A 22,374-nucleotide genomic window follows, 5' to 3' on the forward strand; every position below is an offset into this window, starting at 1 on the left:
CTCTGAATATTTAAAGCTGTGGCCCTATTAATAACCTGAGCAACTTCATAATCTCTCCCTCTTACTGGGCCTACACCGGAGCTGGTGGGCATGTCTACAGTTGATTGACGTAGCTCTTCTAACCACCTGACATGGGCAGGGCTGAGGGAGCGCGGTTAAGCACCAACGACAGGGGAGCCTGAGGCCCGCAGCTCGGTGGGGGGCACTCTGTTTGTGACGAGCCCAGCATTTACCCAATGGGTGGGAGAGACTAAAAATACAGCCCAATGAAGGGTGTGGAAGGGCAGGAGAAATGGGCGTGAACTCATCCAACGCGCTAGGCTTGTATCCAATGGGGAGAAGGGAAGCGAGTCTCCAGCCTATTAATTATGTGGAGGGGCATGTATCAACATATGACTGTCACTGAATGTAGCCAATAGGTGGGGAGGTAGTGACGACGCTACCCAATTGGAGATGCGGAAAGGTGGGTATTGTTATGATAGGCAAGAGTTGTGGCTAATGGGCGGAGAGATCATCGAGGCAATACCCAATTAACAGTACGGAGGGGTGAAAAGGGGCGAGGAGGTGTATGATGGGCAGGGAATGAAGCCAATAGGCGGGGAGGTCGTCGCAACACTGTCCAGTGAGCAGCGCGGGGGGCGGCACGGAGGTGTGTCTTAGTGTGTTTGGGTTCGTGCTCCTGGGGGAGGGAGACGGAGGCGAGGAAAGTTTTTATTTTTTAATTTTATTTTGTTTTCAGTTTCTGGGGTTCGCGCTTCCCCGGCGGGTGAAGCGAGCGGGCGGGAGGAGCTGCCCCCAGCGCTAAGAAGAAGGGGGCTACGCGCACCACGGCGGCGGCGGCTCCTCGGCGGTGAGTGCGGGGCAGGGCCCCCGGCACAGACAGCACGGCGGGGTCTCCGCTAGCCCCTGCCATGCACCTCCCTGGGGCCCCGCGCTGCCGCTCTTCCCGCGGGCAGGCCCCTCCCCCGCACCCAGGGGCAGCGGGGATCTGGCTGGAGACCGGCCCCGCCCTGTGCGATCCCCGGCCCCGCCAGGGGTCTCCCGGGGCCGCTCCCGACTCGAAGCCGGGGGCGGCCGCTCGCTGGCCTCTGCCCGGGCGGCTCGGCTGGGGGCTGAGGCGGGGCCCGCAGCGTGCGCGGCCGGAGTGGGGGGGTCTAGGCCGGGAGTTTAAACGGGTGCCTGAGCCCCGCCCCGTGCGGAGAGAGGGGCAGCCCTGGGCTCCGCCAGGAGGAGGCGACGAAACGGGCCCGGAGCCCGCAGTTTCCTTCCCTCAGGGCGGGGGCCGCGCTGCTGACGGGCGGTTGGGGCCCTGTCTGCCCGCGGCCGGATGGGGCCTGCAGCGCCGCGCTCTGCCCGCGGCACGAGCCTCACCGCCGCTTCCTCGGCGCGACGTGCGAGGCCCCAAGGGGCCCGCGGGGCATCCCACCTGCCCGCCGGCACAGCCCCGGCGCCAGCTCCGCCCAGCAGCGGGGACGAGAGCCGAGCCGCACCGCCCGCGGGGGACTAGAGTGGGATGTGGCCCGGGGAGAGACTAGGAGCCTCTCTGAGCGCAAGCGATTTGTCCTGGTTCTCTGCCGCCCCCGAGTAAGCCGCTAACCAACCTTTAGTGGTTGCAATTAGCCTGCCCCGCGGAGTGTGGATAAACTCCCGAGGTTATTTTCATAGCACTGCAAACCCCATTGGGTTTGTTTAACATGCTGCTAGTGAAAATGAGTGTGTAGGCGGGAGGAGAGACCGAACTCAAGAGATGGGTCCCAAGCTAGAACCAGTTCTTAGAGCTGTTCGTTTCATAGGAAATGTGAGAGGACAAATTGCTAGTGCTGCTTAACACTGAGTGCAGGATGGTGCCCAGCAGACTCTCCTGTGCCTGCTTTGTGATGCTCCATATGTTAATAATATATATTATATATGACTAAATAGGAATAGGACATAACTGAGGTCATCTGTGTTTGTGAGCGTTTTTTTTTTTTTAACCGAACCTAGAGATAAGTGGTTATGCTGAGGTTCTATATTTGCATTCACAGTCAGACATGCTTAGTGTGACTCTTTGGATTTACTGTCCCAGTTTAACTTCTATAAGCAGGCTTTTTTAATGTCAGAGTATATCTTGTTTTTTTAAACTTTTGGTTTTAACTTGCAGATTATTTTGAGCAGTCTGTAGAAACACATACTGCTGGCAGAGCATTGTTAGCTTCAAGTTCTTCTAGTCATCTGTTTATATTTAAGAAAGGAATTTAATATAAACTCCTGTATGACTAGCTAAGAATCATGAGTATCTTGCCTTTGCATTTAACAAGACTCTAGATTTTCTTGAAAGATGCTTCAAAAAATGGTAATAGGCTTTGGTGGCTTGTATAGTCACTTCATTTTGAAGATCTGCATGACGTTACAGTTGTAGACTAATGCACAAGAGCAGATGGGTGTGTTCATGTACCTCAAAATAAGACAAATCTGTTTAGCCCATAACAGTTTAATTGAATTATAACATCTGGAGTTGGCTGGCCCATCCAGGGGTATAGGCCACAGCTCTAGTTAGTGCAACTCATCAACCGGTAAAACACATTCTGTGAAGTAAGGTAATCATTCTGTGTGCGTCTGGCATGTTACTTCAGTGTGATTCTGTCATTGGAGCTAGGCTAACTGGAGAGGAGTTAATTACGTAGGGATGACATAGGCTTACAGGCTTGCAGTAACAGTGTGGGAGGTCTCTTTGCTGCTGAAAGGTCAGCTGCTGTCTTTTTTTCTTTCTTTCTTTCTTTCTTTTTTTAACAGCAAGGTGTAGCTAATGCGTGTTTAAAAATCTAATCCCTCCAAGCCTAGAGATAACTTTCAGGAAATACCAACTTCCTCATACACACGCAAACCGGCAAAAAATACTTTAATTGATCATTGAAATTTACAGATAGGCAAAGAAGAAAGTCTGCTTGAGGATTTACTGGATATTTACTTTGTGTATTTTGAGGTGATGTTGACAATTTGTGTTTTAACAGTTTATAAAGCTTTGATTTTTTTTTAATCTTGGCATCTACTGTAATTAAATTATTATTGTCTGACCCCCATATACTGTCCCACATGTGTGAAACTTTAAATTGATAAAAATAAAAACAGAAATTATTTAAAAAAAAAAATTGAATTCTGCCAAGCCTCATGATCTTGCTGTAAAGTCCTAGTGGAGGTAAGGTGCAAGCTATATAGATAGGTGAGTTCAACATTATACTCTAGCCCCCCCCCCCCCCCCCCCCCAAAAAAAAAATCTGGGTTTGACCTTGCCTACCTAATTCCAGTAAAAACTACATAGCCTTTTCATTACTAGGATTTTAAAGCAAAATAGCTAATGGGTGTTAGATTGTAAAAACACACCTTGTTTGTCAGTGAAGGCATAGCCTTGATTTCTAGTATCCACATGGAGGTATTGATGGGAGGTCCAGAACTGGGAATCTTTTCAGACTCTGTCTGTTAGGTGTGCACAGGAAAAATTGGGACACGTTATCTACAGAATAATCAGGATCCTCAGCAACATATAGTTCCTTGCTACTGCAGATATTTTTATATTGCTGCATATTATGGCAGAAAAATCTAAGCTTTCATTTTAAAAATTAAACCTTCAAAATGTGAGCCAAAGTAATAGCTGAGTCTTCAGACAGCCTGAAACAACAGTGAAGTGTGAACTTGCATTCACCTTTGTGGAATATAAACCGTTTAAATGTCAATGTTGTCTGTTTCACTGCTGATCACTCTAGCAAAAACATCAAGCTAAAAAGTTTGTCACTTTTGCATAGTGGCAGATATTTGGGCTATAGTGGACCAAACTAGCTGCTGTTAAGGGTTTCTGAGGTGTTGAACTAGGAATCAACTCCATTCCGCTTTCCAAAAGGTGTTGAAAGAATTTGAGGTCACTTTGCTAGTATCAGAATCATCAGTTATCTTATGGATAACAGAAACTAAAACAAACTTGAACAAAAACCTCAGTTGTTCCCTATCCAGCTGTCAAAACCTCCAGTCTTCTCCCAATAATTCCTACACTGTTGTCAGCATAAAAATTTGCAGTGTATTTGAAAATTTTAAATTTGTGGCAGTATAAAATAAATTACACAAAACTCATAGAGAGCGGGGGTGGACTTTGAGGCCGAGGGAGCCTTAGGGTGGCAAAACTGCCTCACACAGGAGGATTGGGAATACTTTGTTGTGCCAAAGATAGAAGCACAAAATAAGGGTAAGCCAAAAAAGGATGGCACACAATAGAAAACTGCAATAAAATTAATTCAGATGTTTTAAAAAGGGGAACCTGTTTAAATATTCTTGTTCTAGTGAAATTAGAGTTGCTGTTCACATTTGTAAAAGAGTTGGGTTTATAATTAAGTTGTGTCAAACCCAGCTCATAAAATAATCCTTTCACAGAGGTCATCTTCAATGTCTTTATAACAAAAAAAATTCTAGTTATGGTATTTTAATGAGGTTGTGGAGCGTATTTTAAATGGTGAGGGTTTGTTTACACAGTGGGGTAATGTGCATGTGTTGCTTGTTAATTGCTCTGTGTAGACCCTGCTGGTGTGCACTGAAGTTTTCATAGAATGAAGTCCTGGGTCTGTTTTGTTAACAGTTCAGCTACTTCATTCTACAGTTCCTGTAGAACTCTTGGCTGCACACCTTCTGAGCGTGATGACTTGTTGCTGTTTAAATTGTTTGTTTCATCACCACTTACATCATTCTGATTGTACGTACTGTTTATTATCTGGTAAGTGTATACGTTGCCCAGATTTCTTCTGGTGTGAAGTGTGATGCAAAGAAATAATTTAACTTCTCTGCAGTGTCTTTTATCCTCAGTTGCTTGCTATACTCTCTCATAGATGAACAGGTCAGTCAAGACTTTTGCAGGCTTCGTTCTTCTGATATACTTTAAAAAAGTTACAGCTATTTTTATCTGATATCTTAACTTTACTGTTTAGCATTTTCTCTACTTTTTTATTTCTGAGTTCTGAATCAATAGCTCTATCTGACACCACCAAATGTCATTTTGTCTTAACACTGGCTATTTTTTAAAACATCTAGATTTTAGAAAAAAGAAAAGGAGTACTTGTGGCACCTTAGAGACTAACCAGTTTATTTGAGCATAAGCATCGGATGCATCCGATAAAGTGAGCTGTAGCTCACGAAAGCTTATGTTCAGATAAATTGGTTAGTCTCTAAGGTGCCACAAGTACTCCTTTTCTTTTTGCGAATACAGACTAACACGGCTGCTACTCTGAAACCTAGATTTTAGAAAACGTTCTCCACCTTATGACAATTGTGAAGGTCACTTTTTACGCCTAAATGGTCCATTGACATTCTTTTTTAATGATTATAGTATTTGTTTTCAGAAATATTAGCATAGATTCCTGTCTCGTGAGTATATTCTCATGGGACAGGAATACCAAGAAAATAAGCATTCTCTAGTTGTAATAAGGCTTCTGATCAAAAACACATGGATTATAGGCTATATTAATAAAACTTACTTCCAGTGATTGTCCCACTGAAGGACAATGTGATGCATAATAGAGCCTGCGGCTCAAGATCTTCTTTTGGAAAGAACAATATCTGTTAGGACATGGGTGGGCAAACTTTCTGGCCCGAGGGCCACATCTGGGTGAGGAAATTGCATGCAGGGCCATGAATGTAGGGGTGCGGGAGGGAGTGTGGGGTGTGGGAGGGGGTGCAGTGTGCAGGAAGGGGCTCAGGGCAAGGAGTTGGGGCAGAGGAGGGGTGCAGGGTCTATGAGGGGGTTCAGGGAAGGGGGTTGGGGTTCAGGAAGGGTGTAGGCATGCAGCAGGGGGCTCGGTGCAGGGTGTACAAGGGGGCTCAGTGCAGGGGATTGGGGTCTGGGGTGCAGGAGGGGTTCGGGGTGCGGGCTCTGGTCCAGTGCCGCTTACCTGGAGTGGCTCCGGGGTGGCAGCAGCACATGCCAGGGTGGCCAATGGGAGCTCTGGGGGAGATACCCACAGGCAAGGACAGCACGTGGAGCCCTCTGCCCCTGCTCCCCCAGGGGCTGCAGGAATGTGGTGCCAGCTGCTTCCGGGAACGGCGCGGGGCCCGCGGCGCCACGGGGGCAGCAATCCCGTGGGCCGAATCCAATACCCTGAGGGGCTGGATCTGGCCTGCAGGCCGTAGTTTGCCCACCCCTGTGTTAGGACTTCTGGCTGTATTGCTGATAAACTTAGCCAACCTAACCTGTAGTGCTTTTCTTCTTCTTTTGTTCTTTTCCTCTCCACAAATAAAAAAATCATTCTACAGTTCAACTCCTGGGCTGTGTGTGGCAGTTAACAAAATGAATACGGCTTTTTGCAGGATTTGACACTAAATCTTTTCATTACAGCCCAGCTAATAGAAATAGGGATGCTTTTAGTACTCTAGGCAGTTATTACCTTCAGATAAAGCTGCCAATAGATATTTCTGTTTAGGCCTTGGCTGATTGAGTAGAAGTCAGAAATCCTCTGATTTTTCCCCTCCCTTCCATATCAATGTGGAATAAAAGGTGCTCTCCTGATACCAAAAATAATAAAGTAGATAACTTTTAGAAAGGTCTGTTCTTTACCCTCCAGACAAGTAGTGAAAACATTCTTAGCTGTGAGATCCAAAGAGCAGCAGATATACATGCTTGCTAGCGTTTGGTATTTCATTCCATTTGTGAGGCAATGGGCACATAATAAGAATATACAGCATTTAGACAATGCTTTGTGTTTTTGAAGCAATGTACAAACGTTAATCAGTCTTCACATCACCCCTTTCTCAGTAGCATACTGCTATCTTTGTCCTATGGCCTGGACATTGTGGGAGAAGATTCTGAAGCTTTTATGTTTTCATGAGTGTAGGGGTTGTAATCTCATTTTGGATGAACTTTTTGTTTACAGTATATTGAACTATGGAGATGACCTTTACTAGTTTGGCAGGCTGTAGTTCAGAAATCAGATAAACCAGCAAATACATTTAAATTATTTTGTATAAATGAGTGAAAATGTGGTGGATTATTTATACAAGATGTGGAAAAAACTTTTTTGTTCTGAGTTTTTCACCATTAAAACAAATAAACTTTACGTATCTAAATGACTATAACTAGAAACTGGAAAAGAAATAAAAAACAACAACCCCCACCTCTTAACCAGTGAGGCTTTTTTGTGCTGTGGAAAAATATATAATCAGATTAGATAAGAGAAATGGGAGGCACTATAAAATATAATGGAAGATGAATGCCATGAGAGAGAGAGAGTGGTCAAAATGCAAGTGTAAAGTATAAAGTGGTAGATAGCAAGAAGGTCAAAATACATGCAGAGAAGGCAGAGGATCAAAGGCCAAAAAAGCTAATTAGTGGATCAGAGGATAAGAAGTCAAACTGAAAAATAAAGGGGTGATAGTTTATATTTTAGGCAGCTTGCCAGATTATTAGGAGAGAGGTGATACAATAATAGCATGTTGCTTGAAAGGGAAACTCAGTTAGTTATGAAGGAAGGTAAGATTCACTTACTCATTCTTTTATTTAAGTTTTTACTTTTTAAAATTCCATCTCAATTCCTCACAGTCAGCATTATTAAGAAGCACTGTAATGGAAAACAAACTGATAAGGTTTCTAGTAGAGTCCTGAGCTGCTTGGAGGGTGAAGACTGATCTACTACGGAAGTCCTGATAATGAGAAATCAGTACCCTGATGCTGGTGGATCCAGCAGCCCTCTACAAAAAAGATCATTCTTGTAGCCATAGAGAGCTGCCTCCTCTGTCTAGCTGACAAATTCCAGGTTCTGCCTTCTGTCTTAATAGTCACACATAAGGAAACCCTTGCTGAATGACTATTTTCCTGTTCTTGCCTTACATAACTTATTTCTACTTCAAGACAGCCAGAACAGAGCGCATGTTAGGTCACCCTTCTAAGATCATATACTATGTCCTGCAGTTCTGTGTTATCTTCCTTTGGAATTCAGTGTAGATTTAAACCCTCTTTATGAGAGCAAGTAATTTAAAAGCATGTCTTTAAACCTTTTAAATTAAACTGGCAGAAAACCCTGTGTGGATGGTCTTGTTTTAAGAGCGGCTTATACTTATTTAGCTTGAATAATAAAATAAGAGCATGTGGGTAGGGATTTGTACCAGTTTAACTGAATTGGTTTAAAGACATGCCTTTAAACTGTGCAAGTTTGTGTGTAGACAGGACCTGAGTTTTATACAATGAGAACATGCTTTCCTAATGCACCTGTGTGTGGACTAGTTACTATAAAGCTTTTATTCTAAGCAAAACACTAATGCCTGGTCTAGGCCCAGATTGTTGGACTAGTATAACTAATTTGTTTAGCCATGTGATTTTTTTAAAAACTAAGTATTATTTGTATTACCACAGTGCCTAGGAACCCTCGTCATGGACCTGTATCCCACTGTGCTACATACTGTACAAACACAGAACTAAAAGACTGTTTTGCCCCAAGGAGTTTACAATTGAAGTATAAGATGAGAGACGACAGCTGGATATAGACAGGCAGGGGAATACAAGGAAACAGTGAGGTTGGCAAGCTGAGAACTATCTGCATCCCAATGCTGATCCAACAAGTTAAATTTGTTTTAGTTCCTTTGCTAGAAGGTGTCGCCAACTGTTAGGTGTAGTTGTGAAAAGTTCTTCGACAAGATTGTTCACTCCGTGTTTTTGAAAACCTTTTTATTTCATTTCTATCTTGGAATTGACCCTTAAACTTTTGCAAACAGTCTGCTTGCTTCTTCTGGAGAATCTTGGCATACCTTCTTAGAGCACTTTTCATTTCTCCGTGCAGCCTTCTGTAGAATCTGCTTCAGTACTCAGCAATTTGACATTTCTGTGATTTGGAAGCCTTCATAATGATACTCAACTCTATTGTTTGCAATAGAAAGAAAACATGGATTTACCTCCTTTAGCTGTACAGTGAAAACATTATTTCAAATGGCTGAGTTCATGTTCACAAAAAAATGCCTTAATAAAGATAAAAACATTTATTAGCTATAGCAGAGTCTTGCACAGTCTTTATGATCCTTTAGGGAAAATAGTGTAGCTTCTGCGTCTGATTAAGTGCTGAAATTAGCCCTCTCTTTCTTCACTCCCAAGTGAATTTAGTGGCACCATTGTCTCCATCAGGGTATCAAAATCCATGACAGAAGCTGGCTCCTATAGCTTGAAGAGAAAAGAGCCTGTTTGTAGAAAGCAAGCAGCTCCCAACCAAGATACATACATTTGCAATAACTGCCAAAGATCATGCAGATCTTGGATTGGACTATTCAGTTGCATGAGACATTGCAAATCATCTACATCATAGGCTGCAATTCCCAGTCTCTCACAGATTAAAGGATGCCAACACAAGTGAATTAAGTTGCTTAAATTCAAGAATGCCCTGTAAAATTATTTCTAATAAGGTATCCAGAATTCAGGCTCCGTTTTTGTCATGGATTCCCTGACTTTCTGGGACTTCTGCAGCGGCCCATGCGGCTGGCCCGGGAGCCGCCTGAGGAGGTCAGGCAGCCCCTGGGCCAGTTAGGGTGACCAGATAGCAAGTGTGAAAAATCGGGATGGGGTGGGGGATAATAGGTGCCTATATAAGAAAAAGCCCTGAATATCAGGACTGACCCTATAAAATCAGGACATCTGGTCATCCTAGGGCCAGTCGCACCGGATGCTCCTGGGGCAGTGTTGTGGCCCCCCTGAAATCTAGCAGAAGGAGTTTGGGTGTGGGGGGATTGGGGTGCTGGGCAGTGCTTACCTGGCGGGGCTCCCCAGAATGACAACAGGAAGTCCCCTCCCTCAGCTCCATGTGCTGCCTCTGCCTGCAGGTACCACCCCTGTAGCTCCCATTGGCCGCTATTGTGGAGTTAGGAGTTACTGGCAGCATGTAGAGTTAGGACCTGGAGGTCACCACTTCCCAGGAACCAGGTAGGGAACCTGCACCAGCCCTGCCAACCCCCCACCCCCCCCCAGCACCTGCCGTTCTCCCCTGGGTGTCTCCCCTCAGCACCCACGGTGCCTCCAGGGCTGACCCCCCCAGTCTCCCTCCCCAGTGTTTTAGTCGGGGTATATAGTAAAAGTCATGGACAGGTCACAGGCTGTGAATTTTTGTTTACTCCCTGTGACCTGTCCATGACTTTTACTAAAAATACTGTAACCGTGACTAAAACATACCCTTAGCAATAATATGTCTCACATGAAATAGTAGCTTCATGACATTGACACCTACTCTTTTTAAATAGTTTTAAATCTATCTTCATTTATAACCTTTGAGGGCTTGTCTACACGATAGTATAACTGCAAAAAAACAAACAAAACAAAACAAACCTGATACAGTTAAACTACTGTAGTTATTTGAGTGTAACTCTCTTGGGTGGACATGCTTATTCCAGAATAAAAGTGTCTTTTTTTCAGTTTAGTTTAATCCACTTCCAAAATGACATGTTAACTGGAAAAAGGCACTGTTATCCCAAAATAAGTGTGTCCACATGGGGAGTTATACATATAACTGTAGCAACTTAAATTCACAACCCTTCCTGTATAGACAAACCATTTGTCTGATGAAGAATTTTCAGTTTTGACTTTTTCCATTTATAGTAAATGCTTAATTTTCTACTTGTTTCTTATGGAGCTTGAAATGAACAGGACTTCTGTTAGTTCTTGGAGAATGATCCTTATAGCATTTCCACAGGTCTCCTGGTGGGTCTATAAGGTCATTATTTCCATTTCTGATAGTTCACCATTCTGGAGAGAGAAGATGTTGCAAACGAACATTTTAAAAAATCCCAGTCAAAGCTTGATAATAAAATGTAAGTCTGGAGTTTTGGATGCAGTATTCTAGCTATTAGCATATATCCCTTAATGTCAAATTATCCCTGCTTGACTGTGTCTTAAATCTCATTTTCATTTAAAAAAAAAAAAAAAAAAATTAAAAAACCCAACCAAACAACAAACCCTCAAAATAGAGAGCATGCAACAAAAGTCTTCACAATCATACTACCACAAACATGTCATGAGGTTTTAGATAAAATACAATCTGAGGTGATAAAATTAACCATACAACAAGAAAACAAAAAAGTCTGAAAAAATAGACCTCTCCTGCTGCCATTGGCATAAGCATAGAAACCTCATACTGAGACTTAATGCAGATTAGCACAAAGGACCTTTTATGATGTATGTCAAGAATCTGTTTTAGTACCTTTTCAAGATTCACCTAAAAGCATATCTCCAAAGAAGGGTACAGAGATACATAATAGACAATGATGTTTTGTTTAATGTATATTTACGTGATAGACTGTAATGGCTCATCCACTAGAGAAATGTGTTTTAAAACAGATTACAAGGACTTGGAAGCTAGCCATGAAAGTCATTCTCAATTATTTTAGGAATATTTACTTGATTAAAACATAACTATGTTTATTACAGGTCTGTTTTGATAATCATTATGCAGACTATCTGCTTTTGGATGCATATTATGTCTACCTTACATACATAGAAAGTATCAATTTAGACGCATAAGGCGGTATTTCTTTATGCATTGCATTTTTTTTGTTTTGTGTGTGCATGCCTTTTCTTTGTCTGCTGTTTGGTCAAAGGACAGGCATGGTGCCAAATGTGCTCACTGGCAATTAAAAATGTAGATGAGTAATTTTTTGTGAGGAGGATAGGAGCAAAAGTAGCTGTCCGCCATGGGAACCGAGACAAGCATTGCAGGAAGTGCAGCTACTCCAACGAGACCCTGCCCCACGTCCTGTGCAGCTGCAAGCCCCACTCCAGAGCCTGGCAGCTGTGCCACAACGCCATCCAGAGCTGCCTAGTGAAAGCCATTGCACCGCGCCTGGGGGAGGTCACCGTGAACTGCACCATCCCCGGTACTGACAGCCCGTTGCGACCCGACGTGGTAGTCACCGACGAGGCCCAGAAAAAGATCATCCTCGTCGACATCACGGTCCCCTTCGAGAACAGGACCCCGGCCTTCTGAGAAGCCCGAGCTCGGAAGCTGGAAAAATACGCCCCTCTGGCCGACACCCTGAGAGCGAAGGGCTACGAGGTGCAGATGGATGCCCTGATTGTCAGAGCCCTGGGCGCTTGGGACCCCTGCAACGAGCGTGTGCTGCGGACCGGTGAGATCGGTCAATGCTACGCACGGCTCATGCGGCGCCTCATGGTCTCGGACACCATCCGATGGTCCAGGGACATCTACATCGAACACATCACCGGCCACCAACAGTACCAGGAGGTGTGAGCTGGTACGACATCGTGCATCCACTATGGGAAAGGGACTGAGAGGCTTTTTCCATTGGACCGTATGAACTGGAACCATAAACTCAATGAACATTAAATCCCACCAAATGAGGGTAGATCCATCCCTATCATCGTATCCGCTCATTATACTCCACATCTGAACATAGCCATTATATGGACAACATACCCCCATATCCCAATGTCTGTACTTTGACCAATTAAACTTTTACCCCCAATCAGGGAGATTGCAGATTATGTATTCCTTATGCCACCAGCTCCTAACCGAATTTCACACCCCTTGATAATCTGTACCTTATTCCCTGATAACCAGAAACTTCTGTGCTTGAACTCTGTACCGTTTCCTTTTTATTTGAACATTATCTTAATAAAATTATTAAATATGACAGTACCTGTGAGAGAATATGTATCAAGGCAGATGTGAATTGTCACTAGAGTCAAATATAGATGAGGAAGAAAATTTTTGTGGTTCAAATCCTAGCTTCATTGAAGAAATCTGTTTCTTTAAAGAAGGTAGCTCTTCCTTGGCTATCTTCCCCATCATTCCCTTTCAATATTAGGTCCACATGTTTTGGTTGTGATTTTTAAATAGGTGAGAATTACAGCTACGCTTGACAATACCAGATGTTTGTATAACATTACATAAGCCAACCCTCAGAACAGGATGTGGTGCTAGGGTTTAAAAATTAAATTTAGGGGGGAAAAAACCTCCAAGTGCTGTCCTTCAGGGATCAAACTTCAGTTTTGGGCCATTTCTTAAGTAGCTCATCCACCTTCTGCAGAATGCACCTTATCTTGGCACATTGCTATCGTATTTTCAGAAGTGTCTTTTTTTTAAAGTAAGAGTAAAGAATCTATGTATTTCACTAGGTGATATTCACTTTTCTGAATGAGACTTGAGTAGAAATTTGTGCTACAAATCCAATCTTGCTCATCCATTATCAGAAAAAGATTTCCTGTGGTGCTAGTTGATTACTCACAATTTTTTTTTTAAAAGAAGCTTAAATAGAAGTTTAGCTTAATATAGTAGACTAATTTGGAAGGAAAAATGTGTACATTTGGTGGAAAAGAAATGTACTTAATTTCTTAACATTCTAGCTTCCACCATTTAGAAAATATTGGCAAAAAAACATATTTTCTTCTGATGTATTAACTATATACTGGAGCCTAAAACAGTATTGCCAACGTCAAATGTTAAAAGTTTGATGTTATTTGCCTTCTTGTTTTCCAACATTGAGTGTGCCCTTGCTTTATATATTAAATCTTTTTTTGCCCTCATGGTTGCAGAGAAACTTTTTTCTTTTAATGAAAGCCAAGATTCTCAGGCTGTAGCATGAGTCTAGCAGCTGTCATTTAAGAAAAACACAACAAATTGCAATACTTGTGGTGATATCCAGCAAGTTGGCAAGACTGCAAAATATTCCATATTGTGGGTTAATTTTTTTTGTTTCTTCTTGGTTTCCCTGGCATATGCTCTAGTCTGACATAGCTGTCTATTGCCTTTGGCTGTTTGTGGCTGCCTCCTTTTGTGAGCAGGGTTTGAAGAGGTTGATGGAGGTGAAAATACTCTTCTTTCTTCTTTGGTGACTCCTCATGTTCATCTTCTCCAGTTGACTGGTGCCCCCTCTGGTCCTTTCCCACCCCTTTGTTGGCTGCCTGATTCCTCTCTTCTACCTCCACCCCTCCGATCCCTGGGATAATGGATTGAAATTAGGAAGTTTTTTTTTTCCTTAATGGTGAGAAGTTTGTTAGGGGTTGGAGAAGTCTCTCAGGAAAAAGGTGGAAGTCCCATTGTCTGAAACATTTTAAAAAATAGATAAAGCTTTGGAAAATATACTGTAGGGAACAATCTGGTAGCACCCCTAAGGCAATGGTTTTCAAACTTTTTTTCTGGAGACCCACTTGAAGAAAATTGATGATGCCCGCGACCCAACAGAGCTGGGGATGAGGGATTTGGGGTATGGGAGGGAGCTTTGGGCTGGGAGTGCAGGCTCTGGGGTGGCACCAGGGATGAGGGGCTTGGGGCTCTGGACTGGGGGTGCAGGCTCTGGGGTGGGGCCAGGAATGAGGGGCTCCAGGTTGGGGGGGGCTCAGGGCTGGGGCAGGGGGTTGGGAGGGGGTCAGGGCTCTGGGCTGGGGGTGCAGGCTCCAGCATGGGGCCAGGGATGAGGAGTTTGTGGTGCAGGATGGGGCTCTGGATTTCAGGGGGGGCTCAGGGCTGGGGCAGGGGATTGGGGTACAGGGTTGAGGCACGGGTTTACCTCTGGTGGCTCCTGGTCAGTGGCACAGCTGGGGTGCAGAGGCAGGCCTTCCGCCTGTCCTGGCACTGCGGACCACACTGCACCCTGGAAGAAGACAGCAGCAGGTCCGGCTCCTAGGCAGAAGCGCGCAAGCAGCTCTGTGCGGCTGCCCTCCCCCCCCCAGCTTCCATTGGCTGGGAACTGGCTAGTGGGAGTGTGGAGCCGATGCTCGGGGCGGGGGCAGTGTGCAGAGCCCTCTGTCACCCCTGCCTAGGGGCCGGACCTGCTGCTGGCCGCTTCTGGAGCGCAGCGTGGTGTCAGAACAGGTAGGGACTAGCCTGCCTTAGCTGGGCAGCACCGCCGACGGGACTTTTTACGGCCCGGTCAACAGTGGTGACCAGAGCTGCCGCGAGCAGTGCCTTACATTCCATTACCCAGTACTGGGTCACGACCCACAGTTTGAAAACCGCTGCCCCAAGGCATGGATAAAATGACATAAGAGGTCTCTTCTGTCTCTACATTCTATGTTGTTGGTAAGCATACTAGCTGAATGTTTTTGCTTAAAATATTAGTGAAATAGTTAACCTAGTTAATGTCTAAATTGTGAATACCTCACTGAGATGAATGAGGTGGATTAAAAAAAATTAGGACTATTTATAGGAGGGGAGATATGTAACACGCTTTCTACTTTAAGGAAATTTACACTGGTGTAATTAAGTTTGTGCAGACTCCCAACATGGAAATGCTGCACCAGCACAAAGTGGGGTGTATATTAATGCAGTTTAATTTGGTATGTTATTAGACTGAGGCCCGGGCTAAACACAGAATTGCATCAGTTTAATTAAAAAGGTGTGATGTTGCACCACTTCAGTTAAAACAGTTTGCGCATGAACACTCTTGCATCATTTGTTAAACCAATTAAGTCAAGTCTAACTTTCTCCTGTTTAAACTGATGTAGGCAGGGTAGAGCAGTTTCAAACCATTATTTTAGTCGTCTGGATTTAAAGACGTGATTCTTAAACAGTGTCGAGGCTTTGTAAAACTCTCTCATCTTTAGATTACAATTCATAATGAACTAAGGTTAAGGTTTTCAAAAGTGACCAGCTGTTTTGGGTGTCTTCATTTTTGGGATCCAATTCTAGCTACCTTAAAGGGGCCTGATTTTTCACAAAGTGCTTAGCACCCTGTCACGGGGTGTCAGGTCACATAGGGTTAGCTGGAAGGGCGGAGGCAATTCTGCAGCCGATTAGGTCCTACGCTGAGGACCTTACTGTAACATGGGGTAGTATTACTTAGTGACTAGAGTCAGGGAGTGGCCTATCCCCTCAGGGCAGCGAGGCCCACTGGCCAGAATCGGGGAAATAGCCCACCTCTGAGATTGCACGGCCGGTTGACCTATTGGGGGAATGGGGCGCCACTCAGGGGTGTGTGGCACCCTGAGTAATGGGACTTGGGCTCTCCCTGCTCCTCCGAACCCCAGCCCAGGGCCCTGGCAATAGTGCTCACCACTGAGTCAGTGGGGATCCTCCTGCAACACGCTGACCAGTTCACTCGGTTCACTCACCGGCAAAGAGTTCAAGTCCTTTGGGCTGCTGCTTATCCGTTACTCCTCGTCGAAACTCCCTGGGTCTCTGGGGTCCTCAAATAACTGGGCTCCCACCAGTGCCGTCCTTTCTCTGGGCTCGTCTGGCAGCCTGGAGTCTCCAGTCAGGAACTCTGTGAGCCATAGTCGGGGTTTGTAGCAACTCCCTGCAGGGAGCTTGCAGCCTGCGTCCTTCTTTCCCAGACTGAGCAGGGCTGAAACCTTCTATATGCTGCCTCCAGGCTGAATATGCCCAGCGGGTCAGAGGGGCAGAGTTAACTCTTTTGGGGCTGGTGCGGGGTAGGTATAGGGCTCCGTCCCTGTTGTCCTCTCTCATCTGGGAGAAAAAGTCTGCATTAGTGTGGGCCCTACCTGGGCAATGTAATATGCTGAACTCGTAGGGTTGGAGCAGGGGTGAGCAAACTATTTTAGACCAAGGGCCACATCGGGGTTGTGCAACTGTATGGAGGGCCAGGTAGAGAAGGCTGTGCCTCCCCAAACAGCCTGGCCCCCGCCTCCTATCCACCCCCGACCCATCCATCGCTCCTTGTTCCCCTGACCACCCCGTCCCGGGATCCTGGCCCCTAACCACTCCCCTGGATGGGGGAGGTCCCAACCCCCCCGTCCTCTGACTGCCATGACCCCTATCCACACCCCCACCCCTAACTGCCCCCTGGAACCCCACCCCCATCCAACTCCTCGTGCTCCCCGTTCCCTGACTGGCCCCCCCAAACCTCTGCCCCATCCAACTGCCCCCTGTCCCCTGACTGCCCCTGGAGACCCCCTGCCTCTTATCCAACCCTCCCGCTCCCCGCCCCCTTACCATGCCAGAGCCAGCCACACTGCTGTGCTGCCCGACAGGAGCAGAGGGCCAGAGTGCTACCTGTGCGGCAGCGTGACTGCAGGGGACGGGGAACAGCGGGGAGAGGCCAGGGGCTAGCCTCTCTGGCAGGGAGCTCAGGGACAGGACAGTCCTGCGGGCCATAGTTTGCCCACCTCTGGGTTGGATGGTGAGGTACCATCTCATAATCCGTGCGTTCGAATCCTTCATGGTGTTGATACATCGTAGGGGTGTATGGTCTGTAATAAGACGAAAGGGGCTCCCTAGTAGATAATATCCTAGAGTCTCTCACCCATTTTACCTCTAAGGCGTCCTTTTTGATGGTGGAGTACTTGACTTCTCAGGGTAATAGGTTCCGGCTTAGGTACAGCACCGGGTGTTCCTCCTCCCTCGTTCCTGCAATAGCACACTGACCAGTCTCTCGGTTCACTCACCAGCAAAGAGTGCGAGTCCCCTGGGCTGCTTCTTACCCTTTCCCCCTCATTGAAACTCCCCAGGTCTCTGGGGTCCTCAAATGGCCGGGCTCCAACCAGTGCCATCCTTTCTCTGGACTCATCAGGCAACCTGAAGTCTCCAGTCAGGAACTCTGTGAGCCGTAGTTGGCATTTGTAGCAATTACCTGCAGGGAGGGTTATAGCCTGCATCCTTCCCTGTCAGCAGCCTTCCCAGGCTAAGTTGGGCTGCTACCTTTTATATGCTGCCTCCAGGCTGAGCATGCCTAGTAGGGTAGGAGGGGCTGGGCTTCCTTAGCCTGCAAAGCAGAGTTAACCCTTTTGGGGCTGGTGCAGGGTAGGTATGCCTCATCACACACGTACCCTCTGAAAATCCAAACCTCTTTTAAAATGTCTCAGTGTAGGCACCCAGAATTTAAGCCCTTGAAATAACTATTCGCTTTTGAATATCTTGGCCTGAATTCCAAGTACTGGGGGTTTTAAAATGCCGTTACTAGTATTTGAATTTTACAAAACTTCTACAGGAAAAAGACTGAAAATTAAGGCCTTAATTCTGCAAACACTTAAGCAGATATGAAACTGTACACACACAAATAATTCCTTCAGTGGGACTACTCCCACTGAAGTGCTTAAAGTTAAGTCTGTGCATCAATGCTTGCAGTTTTAAAGGTCAAAATTGTGTTTTTATTTAAAACTTTTCTCTCAGTGCCACAGTCTGTGTCTCTTCAAAGCAAACTTGTGTTAGTGTTAACAAGGAAAGTTATGTAGACATTCACAATAACTTTGTTAATGTACTGAACTTATTATAAATAGGTCAAACTTTTTAAACCCTAAACCCATATTTAGGCACCTAAATAACTTAAGACCACAAGTCCCATTGATATCAAACTGGTAATCTTGAAAGAGGATCATAGCCTCGGCAAAATTTTCTGCTTTCTGACTAATGGAAATTCAGAATATAGGATGCTGGTTGCAAATATAATATGCGCTGTTTATCAGTTTATGTTGTTTTCACAGTAAGGGTATTGATGAGGCCCTGGAATTACCTTGTTCAGAATAGATGAGTATTTTAAGTGTGAAACTTCGTAGTTTAAAAAGAGTGTGTAAAATCTGATATTCCGTTAATAATTAGGAAACTAGTTAGAGAAAAGACTATAAAAACCTCCATCCACTTTAGCAATTTTTGGTTATAAAATGAGGAGAAAGTAAAGAATTAGGAACGTGTTTTAAAAAAACAAAACAAAAAAACCCAACCTGAATTAAATAAATTAAAAAAAAGTGTAAAAAGTCATTATCTTTATCCAGTATGGTGGATGTAAGTGTGTTCTCACACACAGTTGCAGTGAAGGGGTATTGTTGCACCATTCAGTTAAACATCTTGGTATAGACAAGCCCTACGTTGCACCTATGTAAACCTTGCCTTGTACTGGCATAGTGAATATACATTAGGAGTTTGCACTGGTGTAACGTCATCAGTGGAGTTATGCCAGTATGAATTTTCTTAATGTAGACCAAAAATAATGGATGATTCAAAAGACAGTAAATTGGGTGCTCCTGTTCCTATGAATGGGAATGGCTTTAGTGTTAGCAAGGAAATTTATTTAGATTTAGGGAATGGCTAAAGAAATTAAAAGGCAATAAATTTAAGTCTGATCTTGTTTAAGTGACTTCAGTGCTTAAATGACTTAAATAGTGCTTCCAGAATTAAAAGACACTTTTAAAAAATAATTTTTTTCTTCTTCGCTGTTGCTGTTTAGAAGGGTATTTTGAATGGGACCTAAAGTAAAACCATTAAATCCTCCCCCTTCCTCTGTGCATGTGTCTGTTTGCTGCCTTATTGGTTTCAGCTTTGTGACTGCTGTTACGGATAAACACCCTCTTGCAGGAGGTTTTGATGGCTATGACTTCAGCTCACAAACAGTCCACCAATCTTGAATTTCATCCCATGATAAGCATGTTAACTGGATGTTTCTGCTGAAATCATCAGCAGTGAAATAGTTAATAATGTTGACATTTATATTCTTATCTTTAAGTTTCAGGCTTAAAGATGATCTGTCAAGGAGGGGAAAAGGGGCTTCTGTCTTTATTTTTACTTCTTTATGATGCATACAGAAGGCCTGAATGGTGTGAGGATTTTTGCTTGTTATTTTTAATATTAAAAATTCAAGTCCTCTCTTTAGCGTGGAAGACCTTGTCTACTCCTTGCCCTAAGTCTTGCAAAGCTTTTCCATTGCTTCTAACATCAGTTTTGCTCCACTAGTGCTAGTAGTGTTAGGAACTGTAGTATAAATGGACTGCTAACATTTTAGGCACTTTGATTAGACCTGCATCAAGTAGAGTTAGCTGACAGTGTGTGTAAAATGCTGGTAGTAGCTGATGGGGCCCATCTGATATGTTGTGGTGTGAAAATAAATATGAACTGGAAAGGGACCTAGAGCTATGGAGGACTGAATTAGAAAAAAGAAATGGCTTACAAATCAGACAACCAGTCAGAATACATGTGGTGTTTCACTGAGAGGGACAAGGAGAAGCTAGTAAAACAAGATGGCATAGACTTGAAAGTGTGTAAGGTGACAAAGATTGTGAGACAATACAATTTTAGCCTTTGATACTGAAGTGTTGAGTGATAATGAGAATGGGAGTGTGGATGCAGATGTTAGGTGCCGCATGCAGAGCTTTTGGTGTAAATGGAGGGAGTTGACAGGAATTCTGTGGTAAGAATATGCCAAGTAGACTACAGTAGTGGTTTTCAACCAGAGGTATACAGAGGTCTTCCAGAGGTACATCAACTCATCTAGATATTTGTCTAGTTTTACAAAAGCTACATAAAAAGCACTAGTGAATTCAGTACAGACTAAAATGTTGTAATGACAATGGCTTGTTTATACTGCTGTATATACTATACACTGAAATGTAAGTACAATATTTATATTCCAGTTGATTTATTTTATAATTATATGGTAAAAGGAGAGTGAGCAATTTTTCAGCAATGGTGTTGCTGTGACACTTTTGTATTTTTATGTCTGATTTTTGTAAGCAAATAATTTTTAAGTGAGGTAAAACTTGGGGTACGCAAGACAAATCAGACTCCTGAAAGGGGTACAGTAGTGAGAGCCACTGGACTAAAGAACAAAGTGTATAAGATCATGACTATGCCAGTCATGAAGTATGAGTCAGAATGCTGGCCAGTGAGGAAGAGAGAACAGCTTCTTTACATGTCTGAAATGGGAACGTTTATGTGGATGCTGGGTAAGATGAGAACTGATAGGCTATTCAATGAAACTGTATTAGCCAGGATGCAGATACAGTAACTCCTCACTTAGTCATTCTGGTTAATGTTGTTACGTTGTTGATCAATTAGAGAACATGCTCGTTTAAAGTTGTGCAATGCTCCCTTATAATGTCATTTGGCAGCCGCCTGCTTTGTCCACTGTTTGCAGGAAGAGCAGCCCGTTGGAGCTAGCTGGTGGGGGCTTGGAACCCGCATGGACTGGTAGCCCCGCTATCAGCTCCCCGTTCCACTAAGTTCCCTGTGTGGCAGCGGCCCAGCAGGCTGTCAATTGCCAGGCAGTTCAGCTGTTCCTCCCCCTGCTGCTATGAGCTGCTTCTGCCCTCTGCCTTGGAGCTGCTCCCCGGAGCCTCTTGCTTGCTGGGGAGGGAGAGAAGGGAGGGTCTAATATCAGTGTGTCCCCCTGCCCCTGCACCCCGCTTACCCCATCTCCATAGAGCGGGGGACACACGACAGGGCTCAGGATGGGCAGTAGCTGTTGTCTCAGCTTCCTGATCTACTTAAAAAGGCAGTGTACTTAGAGTGGAGTCAGCGTACTTAAAGGGGCAGTGCGCATCGCGTGCTCTCTCTCATACACATGGTGTGCCTCTCTGTCTCTGTCTGCCATGCTGTCTTCCCTCCCTCCATTCGTGCTGCCTTTTAGAGTGTGAGGCTACACTTGAGGGCTCAGCCAATTGCTAGTTCATCATTTAAAGCAGTAAGGAATTCCCTGGGAAATATCCCACCCTCTGACTTCACCACCTTAACCAAGCTTCACAATCATCATCACAGTGTACCAGTATTAAATTGTTTGTTTAAAACTTATACTCTGTGTGTGTGTGTGTGTGTGTGTGTATATATATATATATATATATATATATATATAAATCTTTTGTCTGGTGGAAAAAAATTTCCTTGGAACCTAACCCCCCCATTTACATTAATTCTTATGGGGAAATTGGATTCACTTAACATCCTTTTGCTTAAAGTCGCATTTTTCAGGAACATAGCTACAAGGTTAAGTGAGGAGTTACTGTAGTCCCTGCCATGGAAAGGCTGACTGGCTGTTGACTGAGATGGCTATGTCATGTGAGATGGTGAGACATAAGATGTGTTGGCCACAGAGTACAAGAGCTAATAGTCATGGGACAAAGACCATGAGGAAGACCTAGAGAAAGATGGTTCGAGATGCTGAAGGAGGACATGAAAATTGGTGTCAGCTTGGCAGATACACTTGACAAGAATGTTTGAAGATGAAGAATAAGAGCAGTCCACCCTGATTGACAAGATAAAGTGAAGATGGAGAAGCTCACTGCCCATCTGCAGTGGGACTCCCAATGTCATTAACACTAGGAGAGCTGAGCCGGTATTATCAGCAGTGTGAAAAAGCCTTCGTATGACTGGAGAGCTAGTGACAGTATGACCTTACAAGAGCCAAGACAATGAAAGTTGAAAGGGAGTGGGACTTCTGGTCAGCACTTTTCAGGACTTTTGATTTTGTTTACACTTCAGGGACTAATATTATAGTGAAAGGAAGTCTCTGTTAAAGACCTTCAATTAAGGTAATAGAGCTAATGCTATATATCCACTGACACTCTCACCACATCCTTTAGCTAATCCAAGGAAGATGAGCTGAAATTCTTGATATTTTTAAGGTTAAACAACAAGCAGGAAAAATCCTTTTTGGGTCTTCTTTGTGCATCAGAAAGTAGGAAAAGGGCACAAACCCAGATTTAAAAAAACAAAC

General features: G+C 44.4%; 1 protein-coding gene across 5 annotated transcripts in view; it reads left to right on the forward strand.

Moving 5' to 3' along the window:
- Window positions 1-567: 567 nt before the first annotated feature.
- Window positions 568-22,374, forward strand: part of TNRC6B (trinucleotide repeat containing adaptor 6B) — a 233,827-nt gene continuing 212,020 nt past the window's right edge. For all 5 annotated transcript variants that reach the window (XM_043543759.1, XM_043543761.1, XM_043543765.1 and 2 more), the window contains exons 1-2: window positions 568-649; window positions 740-850. In XM_043543759.1, coding sequence (XP_043399694.1) covers window positions 583-649; window positions 740-850 — 178 coding nt within the window. In that variant the 5' untranslated portion in view covers window positions 568-582. The remainder of the gene's footprint in view (window positions 650-739; window positions 851-22,374) is intronic.

This window comes from Chelonia mydas, chromosome 1 (genome assembly GCF_015237465.2).
Source record: "Chelonia mydas isolate rCheMyd1 chromosome 1, rCheMyd1.pri.v2, whole genome shotgun sequence".
In the NCBI taxonomy this organism is placed as follows: Eukaryota; Metazoa; Chordata; order Testudines; family Cheloniidae; genus Chelonia; species Chelonia mydas.